We start from the raw sequence: 18,282 nt of genomic DNA, 5'->3' as shown, positions 1-18,282 counted from the left end.
TAAGTTAAGTAACGGAATTATGGGAAGGGGCTAGCTCTGTGTATAAGCAAGTTGTCCTACACACAATTTAACCACAAGCAGTGAATCCAGGCACAAAAAAGTTGCTGACCACGTTTAGTAGGTGCTTTCCACTAGACCTCTCTTGCTGAAACAATTCTCTTTCCTTTTGAACACAAAAACGTTGGAAAAACTTAGAAAATATCCAAAACAAAGATATGGGTTTTATTTATACTTTGTCAGCAGCTGTTAGCTTAGTGATAGCTTCCCAGTGGCCTGACTCCTGCCTGCGTGTGGATGGATCATGGCTTGAGCAGGAATGGGCAGGTCTGGATATGGCAGCAGCAAGACAGGAGGGTCAGGTGAGGCCGGCCTCAGAGGGACAGCAGGTGGTACAGAAGAAAGCAGGGAGGAGGGTTGTCAGAGCCAGGAAAGAGGAGGTCGATAGGCGTCAGTCACTCAGGAGCACAGCCCAAACAGTTCACCCACGCACTCAGTGAAAAAACATTATTCACTGCCTCCCACATCAGATACCCCATCTCTCTCTGGGCAGTGCACAGTAATTGCCTTCATGTATTGAGTACTTGCTATATGCAAGACATTAATATTCATCATCTCTTCATTGTCTCATTTTATTCTCACAACAACTGGGTTGGGTGGGTAGTTACTTCCACTTTGCAGATAAGGAAACTGAGAATTGGGACATAATCGGTATCCCCAAGGCTGAGTGTTCAGTCACCCTCAGTTGTTTCTGCTGCCAAAGCCTCCACCCTCTGCCTGTTAGCTGATACCATTCATTAAACCCAGACTGAACACAGTCCCTAACCATGGGGGTGAGGAGTACACCACATAGTGAGGAGAAGAAATGCAAATGAGGGGGTAAAAGGAGAGAGGGCACAGGGCAGATGGGGCCCCAGAGCAAGTGCACAGGGTCTGTGAGGGCCATGGAAGGAAGGAGGCACCTTCTTTTCCCAGAAGAGGGGAAGCATTAAAGGCGGGGGGTTAGGGCTGGGACTGGCATGATCTGGAGTATGGTGTTGAAGGATCACCCCAGGTGGGTAGTGGAGAATAGGTTGGAGAGGGGCTAGAGCAGAATTTCAGAAGAGAAGTGAGGAGACATGAACACAGACAGGAGCAGAGGAACAAAGAAGGACACCTCACCAGCCTACTGCATGAAGCCTCCTTTCTGTTTCCCACTATGCTCTATTCAGAACAAATCCAACTGCCTGATTTCCATTCATTGGCTGCTATCTTGATTCTCAATCAGCTGAAAACTTAGGAGAAGCCTATATGAGCATCCTTTAGAAGGTCTCTAAAATAGGAACCTTTCTGGGCATGGCAGAACTAAGGGTGTGTGTTTTAGCTTATTTGGGTTTCTTTGTTTGTTATTGTCTCATTTAAGGAAGAAGAAATCTGAGCATTTTTATAAAAAGAGAGTGATCATCATTAGTGAGGAAGAAATTTAAGGCCATGGCAAAAAAGAAGGGATAATGGATAGAGCAACAATCTATTGAAAGAAAACTACTCCAGAACACTGCAGAAAGAACTGAGACAGGGTGTCTGGTCAAAGAGAAGATGGGGTACAATGTACGGATTCCAATTAGGTCAGTGACAATAGATGACTCTGCACCCAGGCTCAGCAGGGGACATAGCAAAGCTAAGTGAGGGACAGAGGCTGGAATCTGTCTTGGATGAAGGATCAAGCAGAGTAGAAAACCAGGGCCAGTAAACCAGGAGAAGAATTGCCCGGCAGAAACCAGGAGAGGGAATAAACAGTGAGCAAGTTAGACCTGGAAACCCTGAGTCAGGCTCTTTTCTCTCTGTCCCAGGAGTCAGGGCCTCCCTGGTGTGGCCAGAAGAGGAGGAGGGTGAGGGCACTTCTCTCTGAGGAAAGCAGGGCCACTCCATGCACGGGAGCTATGAGGGCAGTGAGTTGAGAATCTAAAACTTCCTGTGTTCAACAAATGATGATGGCAGGGCTGCTGTGACTGGGGTGAGCCCGGGTTAGCTCTCTACCGCCTTTGTTCTATCACTTGACTCTCAAATGGAAAGGATTCCACCCAGAGAGTGAGCAGAATCCAGCCATCTGGTCAACCCATGGGTATTGAAGTCACATGTAAACAAACAGCCGGCATTTATAACTCATGCTATGACCTGAATTATTTTTCCAGGATATTCTTAAGGGTATCACTTTAGTGAAGAGAAACTGTGCCCCTAATTACTTTTTTATTTTGCTTTTGGTAAACTTTAATTGCGATGCCTTTGAGTGGGGGAATTTTAATTTTTAACTGGAATCTTTGCTTGGTGAATAAAAATCAACAAACAAATAGGAAGAACTTTGAGATATACAGATGAAAGCTTCAGGGATGAAAGGAGGCCTTCCACCGAGAGTCAATGGGTTCAGTTGCAACCGGTTCAACAGAAATAATGTTAACAGAGAGAATCTATGAATAGTTACTCTTTGGTTTGGAAAAATCAATCCATGTCACTCTTTGGAAGCATAGAGTCATTCAACTTCCTGGAAAAACTTGATGAAAACACTTTTTGCAAGGAGTCTTCAAAAGGCAAACTGTGATAGTTGGTTTTACTATATTATTTGGCCAAATACTTGTGTCATATTTATATATGCACATATTCATAAGCAATAGGTCTAAGCCAGTGGTTCTCAATCTGAGGCAATTTTTGGAAATTTTTGTTATCACAACTGGGGGTGGAAGAGGGGTATTGCATCTGGTAAGTATAGGTCAGGGATGCTGCTAACCATTCTTTGATATTCAGGACAACTCTTCCCATATCCAAAAGAATTATATGACCCAAAATGCCAAGAGTGCTGAGGTTGAGAAACCCTGCTCTATGTAATTAGCTTGTACTTGGCAAAAGGTCAGCAAATCTCTGTAGAACTTGAAAGCTTAAAAATAGTAAATATTATAATGGCAATTTAAAGATTTTATCTTAGCAACTCTCAAATAAATGAGAGAAGGGATTACATATGGTGTCTATATCTATCCATATCCTTGTGTTTGTGAGTGTGTGTGTGTCCACACTCACACGTGAATATATACATATACAAAGGACTGAATTTCGGCTGCCACATCTCAGGACATGGTGCAGGGTCAAGCCCAGTAGTGAGCAGGTGACAAAGGTCTAGCCCAAGATTGATGGGAAGTCTTCTGGAGGTTCCTGATTTCTTAAAAAAAAAAGAAGAAATGTGGTTCTTCTTCCACTAGGTATCATCACATCTGGATGTAGGACGAGAAGCTGCAGCAGTGAATTAGCATCCATGAGTGCAGCCAGCCTGAGAACCAACATAACTAGACAGGATGTGGATGGCAGCAAGACCAGTGACAGGACTGGGGTCTTTATTAACATTTGAGCCACTGATAAAAGCAACTCCAAATACCCCAGCCTTCTAGTTATACAACTTGGTACCTTTCTTTCTAAATCAGTCAAGCTATTTGGAGCTACCAGTAGCCACACACATTCTGTAATCGGTATCTGAACATTTCATGAAATGCTAATAATTTCCCTTCTTAGATATACAGGGTCGATCAGAAGTAAGGCTTGCTTGAGTGTGGTTGGTAGGGTGTGTGAATGTCTCACACAAGATGGATGGAATTTGAAATTTCACCTAAAATGTCATATGGTGTTCTTGAGTGTGACATTGTTACATTACAGAATTACATGTTTATGATTTTGTAATAAGAGATTTTATAATAAAAGGCGGTGCTATTGTGCCAGACCTTGTATAATAAAGACATTAAGAGAAAGTGCATGAGTCTATGGATATCTTGGACACATCACATTTTCTAAATTACAAACAGTAACACTAAAAAACAGCATAAATTCAATGATTATCAAATGAGTCCTATTCTCATGATCCACACTGTTAGGAATGTCACTGCTCTTTCTATCACCGAAGAGCCATATGATGCCCTTCCACATGGAAGTACCAAACAAGTTGTATTTTGATTTCTTTAGAAAAGACACATACTGTACTTTAGAAACTGTGGCAATTTGGTTTTGAACACCACATAACTAGGCATCACAGACACATGAGAGGGGAAATGGGAGTGAGTGTAAGACTTACCATTGAGCCACTTGGAGTTGTACTGGGCCGTGCGGAGAGGAGGTAACACGCCCAGACTTCTATAAATGGCAGGATCGCGCCCTGGGAAATCCATGGCTGTAGCAGCATACAGCTCCCCGCTGGCTGTGAGGAGAGCTGTGGAATTGTGCTGGGGACTGTAGGGACAGCGAGCCATGCCACTGATCTGATCATGGATCTCAGTCAGGTTATTCAACTGTGGGTGAGGACAAGAGAGGGAAACCAATTATCCCCCGGTCAAGCCCTTTAATAGTGTTAATGCCTGAACTGCTAATGAAGCATGGGCAACAAGCTTTCTGACAACACACAACAAACTTTCACACTCTGCCCTTGATGAAACTGCATTCTATGGTCATGGTTAAAGAGTCCAAAGATCAATCTCTCTTATCAGCCCATTCGAGCTCCAAAACCTCATGCTAGTGAATCCTCACAAAATCTGAAAATTGTTATATGCATATGGCTACTATTCAATAATGCATGGGGCACTGTGGATCTTTCCAGATCTTTCCACTTAAAAAGAGACATCAAATTTAATACTTACAGAAATATAAACCACAATAAAGAATTATGTACACTTTTATCAATATAAGTGATTCAGCATATTATGAATAGCCCAACACTGTGTTCACAGGTAAGGATGTATGGATATTTATAGCACCCAGTAACCCAACTTTCCAAAACTTAATTATTCAGCTTTTAAAGAGACAACTCCATGTCCTGCTGTCATCTAGGAGGGAAGTCAGCCTCTCAGTCACTGAAGGAGAAAAGTTCTTGAGTGGGGAGGGAATCTTAGGTGCATTTGTTCCTTCACTCTTTCCTGAGAGGCAATAGAGCAGAGGGGTCAGGGGACACTCAGAGCCACTGCCTGCTCTACAGGTGGACTACAGCCCCGTTAAGTTACTCAAAATCTCTATGCCTCCGATTCTCCTTTTATGAAATGGGGACCCAAAGGGGAACCACTACATGGGGTAGAAGCGAGGATTAAATGAGCAAGTCAACAGAGGGCTCTTGGAATAGGGAATGGCCCCCAGGGATCTCTGTGAGCATCACTTCTTATCACCATCATCCTCACTTTATTTCCAATAACTGAATGTTAATTCAAAAATAATGAACCCTGAAAGCTGATGATAAATTCCGATTTTTGGGAGAAGTTGTGCAACCAGAAAATTAACCTGATGATAGTTCAGTATTATGTTCCCTGAGGAAGATCAAAGGAAGACCCTTCATTGGGAAGATAACTGTGTGCTTTGATAGCCCTGGTGCTCTCCTGGCGTAAGATGCAGATGCTGAAAATCCCTGTCAGTAATGATATAACTACTTTGCCTAGAGTTCCAGTTGTTCGTTTCCTTGCTTTAAAGTTTTGTCATGCTTCTTATCCAATCTGTAATATCTTTGTTCATTTGGATTGTGATTTTAGGCCACTTTAATACTTAACAATATCTCCAGAGTAAAGCAGAAAAAGAAAAAAAAGAATATGTTTACAATTAATGTTTAGAGTCACTGGTGGGGAAAAACTGATAGAAATAGTTTAGAATTCCATTCAAATTTAATTATACAAGCTATGGTTATTTCCAGTTATTTATATAATTGAAAGCTGGGATTAGGAATAAATCAATACATCAAATATTTATTCAATTTGATGAAAGGTGTATTTTGAATTAAAGAGTAACTCATTGGAAAGCAGAAATACAAAAAGACATTAGTGTTTTAATAGAAGGTTTGGATTTTCCTGGTATTAAGTTTTTGTCAACTCTCAACATGAAGCCATACCGTGCGGTTGGTGCAGACAGGTGTGAAAGCATTGGTCCCACAGGTAAACAACCGGTCGCCACCCACCAAAAGCACCCGGATGTAGTTCTGACACTCATCCTGAAAAAAAAAATCACAAGAAATATAGTAACAACGCCTCAGCCCAAAGGGGATGCTGACTCTAAACAAAATCTGTCTAGCTAATAAATGTTAATTGACCACTAAAAAAAGAAACCTTCTTGGATATTTAACAAAAAATACCAACAAAACTATTAAATAATCTACCTGCATGCTTATTCAATAGAGGATACTATGTTCAATTAAAATCTCAAAGTGTGTATCTTCTTTTCATGAATAGGGTTTCATTTTGAATTATATTTGATATCAATACAAACCCAAAATTGTCTTTGCCATGTATTAGGAAAGTAAATAAAATGAATATATTCACTGCTGCTCATAAAACAGTATCTTAGGAAACTTCCTCAGGACTTTGAAAAAACACTGTGGATGCTCCTCCGAATGCAAAAGTCACATGTGAAACTTCACAAATTAGAACAGGTTTCACATTAAGTTCTCAAACTACATTACATACAAAGCAAGAGTCTTAACATTTTTGGTTCTTTGGTAGACAAGTAACAAAGAAAGGATGTCTGAAATATATGGAAGAAAGCCCATGTGGAGGCGTGACCCAGAGCTGAATAATTCTTGCAGTTAGTTGCAAAGCATTCCTAGAAAACCTGGGGCATGGTCATAGGTGTGCATGGACTTGGCACAAGCATTTACGGATCAGGTACTCTTGGTAGGCCCTACACTGAAGGTCGCAATCTATGCTCTTAAAAAGAAAAATTAAAATACAGGCCCACAGCAATTACTTTAGGGTTGTCCACAGAAGAACAGGGTATAACTAACTCTAGAGAGGAGGGGAAGCAAGAAGGTGTAGGAAGGCTTGGCAGAGGAGGTGACACCTAACGTGAATTTCAAAGGGCAAGTAGAATTTACAGAGGCTTCTGGGAGGAGGTACCATCTGAAAGTTGCAGGATTTTACTAAGCAAAAGAGGGAAAAGACACTCCAAGCAGGGGACAGGACTGTGCCAAGGCACCCTGGCTAGAGAAATCCTGGTGCTCCTATTGTGTATGCAAGAGGCAACACAGGCTGGGGAGCCAGACACAGGCCAGGTGTGCCAGGTGGATGAGTTTGCATTTTATTTTGATTGTGAAGGGACCCATTAAATGCTGTTGCTGCATGAAGCTCAGACTTGATCCAATGCTTGTGATTATAGGATGACTGGGAATCAATGTGGAAGCTAACCTGGAAATAAGGACTGTAGTTCAGAGACAAGTAAGGAAACCATGTCTATAATTCAGTCCATCCTCATCCTGGGTCTAAACCAGGTGAGAATTGTAAAAAGGCAAGGCTAGAGTCCAGTAAATCAAGAGGATGTGGGCAGTGACCAACCAGCTAGACCCAGAAGATGATGTGAGGACTTGAGCAACACCTTGTCCAAAGTCAGGGAGATCTGGACTTAATGACACAGCAATGATCCTTCAAAAAAATGGAACCCCAGTCTCCATGAAATGTTGCTCCAGTCTGCTATGTAGCCTGGCTATGATGATGAAAAGAGCTAAGCTATGTGGATTTACTTTGTAAATGTAAAGTGAAATATCAAGGGTAGATATGTCTTCTAATGCTAATTCTAGCAATACAGGTAACATATTATCTTTGGGTGCCAACCTGAAGACACTTTAACTGAGGAAAGAAAACCACAGAGTGAGAGATCTAATATAACTATCAGAATACTTAAGAAATGAGTGTAAACAGTAGACAGTAAATTGGGTGAGAAAGGAGCACCAGATGGGGAGGTGTGTTTTGTTTTGTTCTGTTCTGTTTTGTTTTTATAACTGGGGAGAGGGCAGGAGAGTTCTAGAGAGAAAGCACAAAACAGGACTTCAGAGAACCATATGGTCATGACTTCTTGGACTCCGGGAGCGTACATAGAGCACAGGAGGGATGTGGTAGAGCTGCCACCTCAGGGAGCAGAGGGGTGCAGAGTTTGCAAACACAAGATTAAGGCGAGGAGGAAAACACAAAGCATGAGCTTGTCTGAGGGCAAGTCCAAAGAGACACCCTGGGGAACACAGGGCCAAGAGGGCTGGACTCCTGAACAGATAAAACAGACACAAAAATGACACTATATTAAAGATAAAGATGGAGAATTACACAGTGGAGACAGTTGGGGGTTTTGTTTGATTTCTGCTGCTGCTTTTAAAAGTCTTTCAAGGATGAGTCAAGATGTACAGAACTTTTTGTTTGTTGTTTTGAAGCAAGAGACTGACATGAAATAGAAATGTGCTCAAGGCAGTCCCTGTTAACCATGAAAATGGTGTGGGGCAAGTTAATCCAAGACAATCTGTCCAGCCTGAAAAGATGTGACCTCAGGGCTGAATTCTACAGACTTGGTGAAGAAGGAGCAAGTGCCTTTAATCAATTATGAGAAGGCAAACAATCAAGATAACAAAGATGGTGTTTATCTTAATCTCCCCAAAGGAAGACAAAGTGAAAATAGGACTGTAGGTTATTAACAGTCCTTAAGGCCCATCACAAACTTGAGAAAGAACGAGGAACCTGTTTAGGGAATGTGAAAGCCAGCATGCAGACCTGTGCCAGGGAAGCAGGACAAATCCAACTGGTAATTTATTTTAAGTCTTGGAGAAAGGCAAATGAAGGAAAAAAGCTATTATTTCAATTAGCATGGAGTATTTTTAAAAAAAATAAGAAAAAGGAAAAGATATGTTCCGGTAACCAGGACCACACCGGGCAGCTCTGCTACCTGAGGAGGGCGAGCCATGTGCCCGCGATGGGTTTCCCCCAGCTCAGAGTGTAGGAAGGAAGGAGGTAAATGTCAGGAACCAGGGCAATCAGACATGAAGGTCTGGGCAGTTCTTTTCTAAAAGGAAGGAGGGGGACCCAACCCTAGGGAACACAGACTTGCTCATGACAAATGGGACCTAAGGAGGAGAATGTTCTACATGAGGCCAGTATGCAAGGTCAGAGGGAACAGAGTGTCCTACAAGAGAAACCTTTGGAGGCAGGTGGTATTTTGTTTCTTCTTAATGGTCAAGAGCTGAACTCACTTGCCCAAAGGTCTCAGACAGCTCATCTCAGACCCTTCCTATTCTTACTCACTTAGAAGGACTCCTAGGTTTAACTTACAAACTGCCTTGACTCACTCTAGAAGCAGCCAACGTGAATCTTAACTAAGGAAATACACATAAAATAACAACTCCTTAGGTTTTTTTAAAAAAGAGAGATGGGGACAAGTTCAAAAAAACAAAACATAAAAACATAAAAATGAGAGAAAGTGGAGGTACTTAGCTTTGGGACATAAGATAAATTTAGGAATGAAAAGAGTCAAAATTAGGAATGACAGAAAATAGTCTGTGTGTCAGGCTTGGTAATAATTATTCTCATTCTGGTAATGATCCTAAAACCCAAATTCTCCTATAGAAAATCTCCTGGTACTCTTTGTAATAAGTCTGTGTTACAAATGTGGCCTTCACATGGGTTAGCTGAACTTGATAGGAGGCATGCATAGAGTCACCTATTTTAAAATATAGACATTATATAGAAACCCCTTTAAGAGATTCTGTTATAGGTTTCTCTTATAAATCAGTTTATCTAAATGTCTTTGAATTTTTTTCTCATCTAATAATTTTTTTTCTTCACCCCATCTTCAAAATGGATGAAGGGGATTTAATGCACTCTGGTTTTCCAAGAAGTCATAGTGTTCATTTCCAAGGTCACTAGCAACCTGCCACCACATGGCTTCTGTTGTTGACAATTAGACTCATCTATTTCCATTCTGATAATGCCACTTGGACATTAAAATGACCCATTTGTGCCTGTACTCTTTCAGGCTGGTCAACCTGTCCTTGACTTTAAAGCAATTCTTATTTGAATTGATAGCCAAAATGCATAGTTGCTGACTCACTGAAAGCTTTTAGATGAGACTGGCCAAGACTCACTAGGTCTCAAGGATATAAGGTCTGGCCTTGGAAGAGAAAACACATGTTTTAGGACCATTTTCTTAATGAAGTAACTGGTTTTGCCTTATAGCATTTCATCATTTTCCTTTCAAACAGTTATGTTCTGCTTGAAGAAAGACTATGATTGTGTAGAAAAATTAACCGTAAACAAGGTAGATGCTTCAGCAACACCCAGCCATCATCAAGCCCATCAATTTCAGGGAGGAGGAAGGAGGAAGGAGGAAGGAGGGCTGGAAGCCTGACAGCCTTTATGTTAATCACAGCACTCCCACTGAAAGCAGTGTGTCTATCTCTTAATGATGCATTTGTGAGCATCCAAAGGGAGCATCCGAGGAGCAATTTAGAGTAATTGCAGGCACCTTTTCGGTTCAATGTACACCAACCAAAGTCATGATTACCAGGTGGATCTTGAAAAATCACATGATCCAATCAGATATATGTATTTTATATTATAAATATGCATACATATTACAGAAGTATATATAAATACAGGGATGGGCAAAAGTAGGTTTGAATTCAACCACCTCAGGAAGCAGTGGGGCTAACCCAAGTGGGTCACTGAAATTTGTGTTCGTTTACTGACTTTCAAAGGCTACAAGAGTGTGTAAATAATAAAGGCCAGCAATTTGAGCACTTACAAGATTCTACTTATGTACACTGTGCCATTGTGGCATTCTTTTGAGTTAATAAAGCTATTGTAGCCCTAGCCAGGTATCTCAGTTGGTTAGGCATTGTCCTGATACATCTAAGTTGTAGGTTTGACCCCTGGTCAGGGCACACACAAGGATCAACCAATGAATGCATAAATAAATGTTTTTTTGCTCTCTCTCTCTCATCAATAAATAAATAATTTTTAAAAACTATTGTGATAATCATAACCTGCATGTCTTTTTACATATGAACAACTGTAAACCTACTTTTGCCCTACCTATATATAAATATATCATTATCTCTCTCTCTATATGTAAGTTTATATATATAAATAGAGATATAGTTATGTATGTACACATATGTATATTATGTTATGTAATACACAGTATACTAATAAATTAAAATGTAATTTATATATTTATTTTTACATAATGTGACTATTTTCAATGAAGTTGACTCCATGGGAAACTTGTCTGGGAACCTCCAAATAAAAAATTGGTGTACATTAATCTAATCTAAAGAATCCTCAATTTTTGAAGCAGTCATATAGGATTAAGGCAGGTCTGTAGTTTGCTAGGGGAACTGATTAGCTAACAGCTTTCCAAATACTGGCAATTTAGGTGAAAATGGCAAGTTTCAACCTGATGCCACCAGGTTCCCAGGCAGGATGGCATCACAGTTTTCTGTCCGTCACTCAGTGGAGTTTAACCCTTTCTTGCGCAGTTTGAGAACTTGGGAGCCGGATCACGGGACGCAGCAGGAGGAACAATACACAGAGCCCTGGATCCTAATCAAAACTCTCCCACTAACTAGCAAAATAATTCTAGGAACTTGGTGTTAAAAGTACTGAAATGAAATCATGAACAAGAAACTTTTGAAAGTTATAAAGTGCAACATATACACAATGTAGCTCTTTCATTCCCTTAATAATCAGTTGTGTTTCCTTTGTAAAGTTCCTAAAGGTCATGGTGGGAAAGGCTTTGGCTCAGACAAAATAACCCCAAACAGACAAGGAACGCTTGTTAGGTCACCAGAGAATTGACTATTTATGTTTAAAATAATATTTGTGTAAAAGATATTTAAATAGCTCTCAAAGCCGAATTCTAAAAAGGTATTCAAAAAGGACTAAATACAACAGATTTTATTAAAACGTTTTTGGAATTTATTAAAACAGATTTTCCCCTCTTTGGTACATGGAATGTTTAAGTCATAGCAGTGAAGTCACCCCATCTTTCCAAAATACACTGAAAACTGTATAATAAAATAGAGCTCAAACCTCAGGAAGAATTAGCAATCTCACCCCCACCCCTCTCTTCTAAATGGGCCCAAATCAAAGATTTGGCGACATCTTTCTTGACCCTGATTCTCTAAATTGTCACTGGAATGGACTGTACACGGAACAATGTCGGTTCAGTCCCAGCGATCCTGTTCCCAGGGAAACAGGAGGAAATGTCTCATCTTTCTTCCCCCCTGCTCTGCAGGCAGCTGAGACAGGTTCTCACCAGAGGAGCGAGTGGGCGCGGCCCCGCCACCCGCAGGCCCAGCCCCTCACCCTTTCCCCACATTCCTGGCTCTGCAGTAAAACGCATTGTGTGGAGCAGCACAGACCACTTTTCTTAGCGTACAAAAAAACCCACTTCAGTCAAAATGGCTGGCATTTTTCTCATTTTTGAGATGTCACATTTTGCATTATTCTTTTTATTTAGGGAGAAGGGGAACTTTGTAATTCTGTGTCAATTCTCACAACACTACCGCACAAACAAAGATGTGAAACAGTTGAATTCTCATTTCTCAAGTCATGGATACAAAGAAAAATCTGATGTTCACTCCCCCTGACCGATGTTATGTGTTAGTCAAGTTGACTCTGAGGATGTTTTCTGGGTTGGTTCCTGGCATTGTCAGAACAGGGAAACTTGGGGTGTCTGAACTCTGAATTCAGGGCTTAGCCAGTGGCGCTTGGCCTAGCTATGGCTTTTCACTGGGGTGGCCTGGCTTCCACCACTTCTGGCCCCGGGGAGCTGGGCTCAGGTCCTCATCAGATGGCTCCTATGTCGGGTGCCATGTTAAGAAAGAATCAGAGGCTAAATAAATGCTAAATAAGAATGAGGTCATCAGACAGTGCCCTGGGACCCTGGAAGGCACTGTTGTGATCAGGCAAAGGGGAGGTTGTCGACCTTAGAGCCACAGAAAGGAAGGCTGAGGCTTTCTATCAGGGAATCTTACTGGTAGAAAGAAAGCCATTTTTTTCCTCCCAGCCCCAGGTAAAGTTGGTTCCCCATGTTACATCCCTCAGCACGGTGGTCCTATTTGAAGAACACCCTGTGCTCTGGCGAGTGAGGGACAAAAGTACAGCACATCTGTCCTATCAAGATGTGTAAACATTACAGGGAAGAGAAAGCACCTTTTCAAAAGGCTTGTACATAATCTATACAACCTCAGTAAGGTTATTGAGATAAATAGATTTATTATGAACTTATTTATTTTCAGGGATATTTTAGGAGACTGTATTCTGATTCCTTGTAACCTGGGGCTACCTTTAATCTTCTTGTATCTTTGTTCCTCCCATGATTTATTTCAGAGGCATTTTCTGAGGTTAGAGATCTTTTGATAAATAGCTTTTCTTTTTCCTTGTCTCCAAGTGCTTCCCTGGCTAATAAGACTGTACTTTCCTCTTCATCCTCTTCCTTCTTCTTAGTTCTTTATTCAGCTTTGGGAAACACAATGAGTATGTTTTCTGAGACCTATGTGTTTGACACTCAAAACTGTTGAGTTCAAAGACAGAGAAACAGGAAGTGAAATTGGGTAAAATCAAGTACAGGACAGTCTTTTGCAAATACAGATGGTGTGAGAATGCTTTCCCAGCAATCTTTCCATTTGCTCTATTTTCTGCCCTTGGACCACACTCAGGAGAGAGCCCTCTTTGCTGCTCTTAGTGAAGCGACTTTCTTCTGCAACCCAAAGTGTGATTCACACTGAAAAGCCCTTGCTCCAATGAAGTAAGATGATCACTCAGAATGAGACATAATGAGCCTAAGATCCAGTGACAGAAGAATTTCCTCAACACGATCCAGTATCATTCTCTTAGAAACACAAGAGTTTCTGAGTCGTCATAAGCCTGTTTCGGGGCCAGCCAACTGCATGAAAGTTCTCCAGCCATGAACACAGTTGATCAAGACATGCATTTCCAGGCTATTGTATAATCTGCTCTTTCCTTAGGAACTTGGGGAAGGGGGTGTAGATTTTCTTGTGGAGAAAGTGCTTATTCTAAAAATATATTAAGATAAATTATAAAGGAATCTCAACTCATTTTTGATGACATTATTTTAGGTATAACATAGTTACTTTATGGGGTTAGCTGTAAGACACAATCTAGGAAAATTAAAATATTATTTAAAAAATTCAGGCCCATATTATTCTAAATGATATCATAATTAATTACTTTCGTACCTCAGTCTAATGACTAAGGGTACAAATTAGATCTGATCTTATGTTCTAAATTTTCTTTGGAAACTAATCTAGTCTTAAAACCTGGAGAATTTAGTGGACATATATTTTAAATCTTGCTTTTATTACATGGCACCTTAATCAGGAAGAGCCTTCACATTCACATCCTTTATGCTTCATCCTTCAGCCAGTGACGGCCGCCCATGACCGTGCCCCCCTTACCTCTGATTTGCCTTTACTGTAACAGGCCTTCTTGGTCGTTTCATCACACTCCCACTCCACAGCCTGTAGGAAACACCAAAATGACCACAACTATTATGGCTGTCATTGAACAAAAAGGAAAAAAAATAAGACACCAGCAACCAGACTAGAAAATATGGGTGCACCATAACATCAATATTTTCAAATTAAAATAGAATTTAAACCCAGTATATAACATTCAATCATTTGGGCTTAGGCTGAGCTTTAAAAAGGGAGGATTTTAAAGGGCTCACCCCCTAAGTATCCATGTTTAAGTAGTAACCGTGTGACAGTTGCGTCTGGTCACTGTAAGAGAGGCACACCCAAGGAGGTGGCAACCAGTGCGCAATTACAGAAACTATCGCTTTAGTGGCATCACAGAATAAACCCATCGCGTGCTCCAAAGAGAAGCCTGGACACAATATGGTCTAAAAACTCACCCATTTGCATTTTATTTTAATAGTATGCCATCTATCAGTATACATAGATAATGAAGGAAGAATGATTTTGCTTGTTATTACTACCAAGATACATATATAAATGGTGAATAGTCAATAAAATAAATAGCTCTTGCAAAAAGCACATCTACTATTCTCCCCTATACCAGTAATGTTCATACTGTTATTAGCTCTGACTAAATATTAAGAGCCCCAACTGTTAAATATTTTTTTCCCAGACTTTCCAAATCTAATCATGCTGATCAATTGGATATGGGCACTTACACATGGGATGCTAACTCACAAATGGAGCCTGTGATTAGTTAAGATAACAGACAGCGCTTACTTCATAGGAGGAAATGATGCTTGAGAACATTAATGATCTCTATGCTGAGATTGTGAATCATTTTTTGAACAAATTTACCCATGTCAGTTGTTTATCTTTTCTATTACTGCACGGAATGTGGACTATTATGAGGTAAAAATGTTTTCTCCAGCTGTACACATGTTACTACAATTATGTCCTGTCTATTACTATTAGAGTTGAATTTCTTAAGAATTCAGAATTTCTGAAGAACTAGTTAGATCATTGTCAGAAAAAAAATTTAAACAAGGGGCAATTTTTTTGTTAATTTGGAATTATGTTAAATAATAAACTAAGTTAGCCAAAAATAAACTGTCTAATATGAGGAATAACAGCTTTACTCTTACTTCTAGAAAGACTTTCCTTCTAACTCTCCAAAAGTTAGGAGAATAACAAAGTCATTCTAACACCATTATCTAATTTCTACTTATCCCCCAAAGAATGCTACATAACAAAGATTAAAACATGAAACACTACATCTTATATAACTTATCTAACTTGGCAAATATGAGCCCATAAGAAAAGTATTCTAGAGAGAACACTTGAGTGTCTTTCAAACAGAAACAATACTACAACTGTTTTCCCTCCTGCAGACTTAGAGATGTTTGTCAGTGTCAGCATCTGATAAGAGAACTTAATTCGTTCTCTGATGTTTTCCTGTTCATAAGGTTTAATGGCAACAGTAAAGTCATAGTTAATCAGCATCTCATGCAAACAAATGACTTAAATTCCATGGTACGATGACAAATATTTTCATGAAAAGTGATGGCACGTCTACAGAAGAGATAAGAGCTTCAAAAACAGCTTCATAACTGTCTATCTCCATGAAGCACAGATAAAATAAATGCATTGCTGCCATTCTGAGTAGATGTTTCCTTTCTTAGATCTCTTTATAAAAGCTCACTCTTGTTTTTATTTAAATAAAGATACCCATGCCTTTGCCCTTACTTAAACTCAAAACAGAATTGATCCATTATGATATATTCTTTTAGCAAAGTAGACTTTATTATAACTGTGATTTTATACTATCAAAAGGATTTAGTGTTATATATCACAGAGAGAAATTAATTTCTATACAGCAAAATACTTTAGAGAAAGAGATATTTTATAAAGGTTCTCATTGGTCTAGCAATTTTGTTGAAAGTTGAATACTAACACTCTCTTCAGTAAACACAAGAGCTATGAGGAGCAAGGTTAGTCCCAGGGTTATGAGAAGAATACTTATCAAATGACATAAAATGGTTCAGATCCTTCTGAAATGACAAATGAACAGCTCCCCAAGTCCATCTAATTCCCAATTAGCCTTTGCATTTTCCAGATAAATATTGGCCAGCGATTGAAAGGGGGAAGGAATAGGTAAAAGAATATGAGAGATTTTCAAAAATATTTCATTACTTTATTTGGTTGACTAAGAAAGAGCAATTGCTCACCTAAATTTATTGGACCAATAGAAAACAGAACAAATCTTAACAGATTCTTCTGAAGACAGTTGGTAAAAGTACCAAAATTTAGTTTCCTGTGGTATTTTCATTACAGTATCACCAGCTTTCCAACAATACTCAAATCCAGAATTAAAAACCATGATTGCATAGCTTTTTCTATTGATTTGTTTCCTACCAGAATAAAGGATGGGATAAAGGGAAATTAATTATATTAACAGTGGAACTGAAAAACCTATTATAAGGCTGAACAAATATTATGAGATATTACAGAATTTGGGGAAAAAATGTAGTAGGACAATGTGTTTTTTCCAGATTGGCCTAAAATTGGGTGTTCCAGATTAATCCCATAGTATCTTTCTATTCCCTCAATGAGCTACACTTTACCCACTTGACCATTGCGAGGAAAAACAAAAACAAAAACAAAACCCCACTTTTCTTGGAAAAAAATATAAATATCAATGGAACTCTCCTATAGAAGATCTTTGTTCTCAAAGTTACTCATTATTTTGTATAAAATTAGATTATGTCATAACTTCTTGGTCATAACTTTTTTCATTCCACAAGATTGGTTCTAATCAGCTAGACTTCTAATCAAGCCTTCTTGTTCTATTCTCACTGGAGATGCTTGGTTATTCTTTCATGTATCATAATTTTGGAACAAATCCCACTACCAGTTTGTGAAGCTATCTTTCTTACCTACCCAAACCTAGGTTTATGATAGTCAAAACAAAAAGGAAACCATTCTTCATTCTACATTACAGATCTCAATACAATACTAATGATCTAATTTCCTGAGTCTCTGGGTTGTTTTAATCTTTAATTTTTGCTATCTATTGTCTTTTTCCATTGCATGATAGCCCAGTAGAGAAAAGAAATCAATTCCCTATTCCATTCTGAACTTATTCTTCATTATAATTTTCAATAGCAGACACATAGCAGTAATATTGCTATTATTTGGCTATACACAGTAGGCAAAGAGTTGAAACACCTATATTTTAAAAGACATGAAGGTTCCTGTTTGTGGTGCATTTTTTTCTCTGTAACTATATACAAATAACATCTGGGCTCTTCAAGTGCTTACAAAAGATTTCCTTTATGCACATGCATTCATTTTCTTTCATGCAATAAATATTCAGTGGGTACCTAGCAAGCACAAGGCATTGTTCTAGATAATGATTGATGGAAGGAAAAACAGACATATAGATAATACCTGCACACATTAGATATTACTTTATAATAAAATACAAGTGGCTTCTATCAGTCTAGACAAGATCATGAGCCTGCAACAGTGCTCATTTGCATTGTTACAGTAGCCATGTTCACCTCAGATCCAGTGATAGAGTGGAGCTTACTCCATCATCAACTTTCAGGAAGTGACAGTGTTGCAGAAAGACTAAAAGGAGATGGAGTAGGTTTGCTGAAAGTCATTTTTTACCTGTAGAAACCTTGAGGGAGTAAGGAAGCACCTAGTGTTTCATGATACAATGCACGCCTTACTGTCAAGCACATACCCCTGCTCAGGTGATGATAAACTGAGTTGAAATCTCAGGAGTAAATCAGATGTGGGAAAGAAAAATGATGGGCTCTCTTTATGTATGTGTTACATACATGTAAGTCCACAGTTCTCAGAAGTATATAAACAAAGCTGTGTATATCACATTCCGCAGTGAGAGAAGTTAATTAGACAGGGACCAGCAAAGGCAGATACTTTTCATAAAAATGAAGAGAACAACATTCTTAGGCAGATGGGCCACTACTCTTTCAGCAGATGGCTTTGTTAATTAGATACTGGCAAGAGATAACATTTTT

General features: G+C 39.4%; 1 protein-coding gene across 2 annotated transcripts in view; it reads right to left on the bottom strand.

The window, feature by feature from the left end:
• Nucleotides 1–18,282, bottom strand: part of SEMA5A (semaphorin 5A) — a 452,903-nt gene that overhangs the window by 165,855 nt on the left and 268,766 nt on the right. For both annotated transcript variants that reach the window (XM_054578336.1, XM_054578335.1), the window contains exons 6-8: nt 14,213–14,275; nt 5,873–5,971; nt 4,085–4,298 (exon numbers count right to left, since the gene is read on the bottom strand). In XM_054578336.1, the coding sequence (XP_054434311.1) occupies nt 4,085–4,298; nt 5,873–5,971; nt 14,213–14,275 (376 nt within the window). The remainder of the gene's footprint in view (nt 1–4,084; nt 4,299–5,872; nt 5,972–14,212; nt 14,276–18,282) is intronic.

The sequence above is a fragment of the Pteronotus mesoamericanus genome, unplaced genomic scaffold (assembly GCF_021234165.1).
Source record: "Pteronotus mesoamericanus isolate MK-2021 breed Mesoamerican mustached bat unplaced genomic scaffold, CSHL_Meso_final contig_50, whole genome shotgun sequence".
NCBI lineage: Eukaryota > Metazoa > Chordata > Mammalia > Chiroptera > Mormoopidae > Pteronotus > Pteronotus mesoamericanus.
This window is presented reverse-complemented; position numbering and strand designations above follow the sequence as displayed.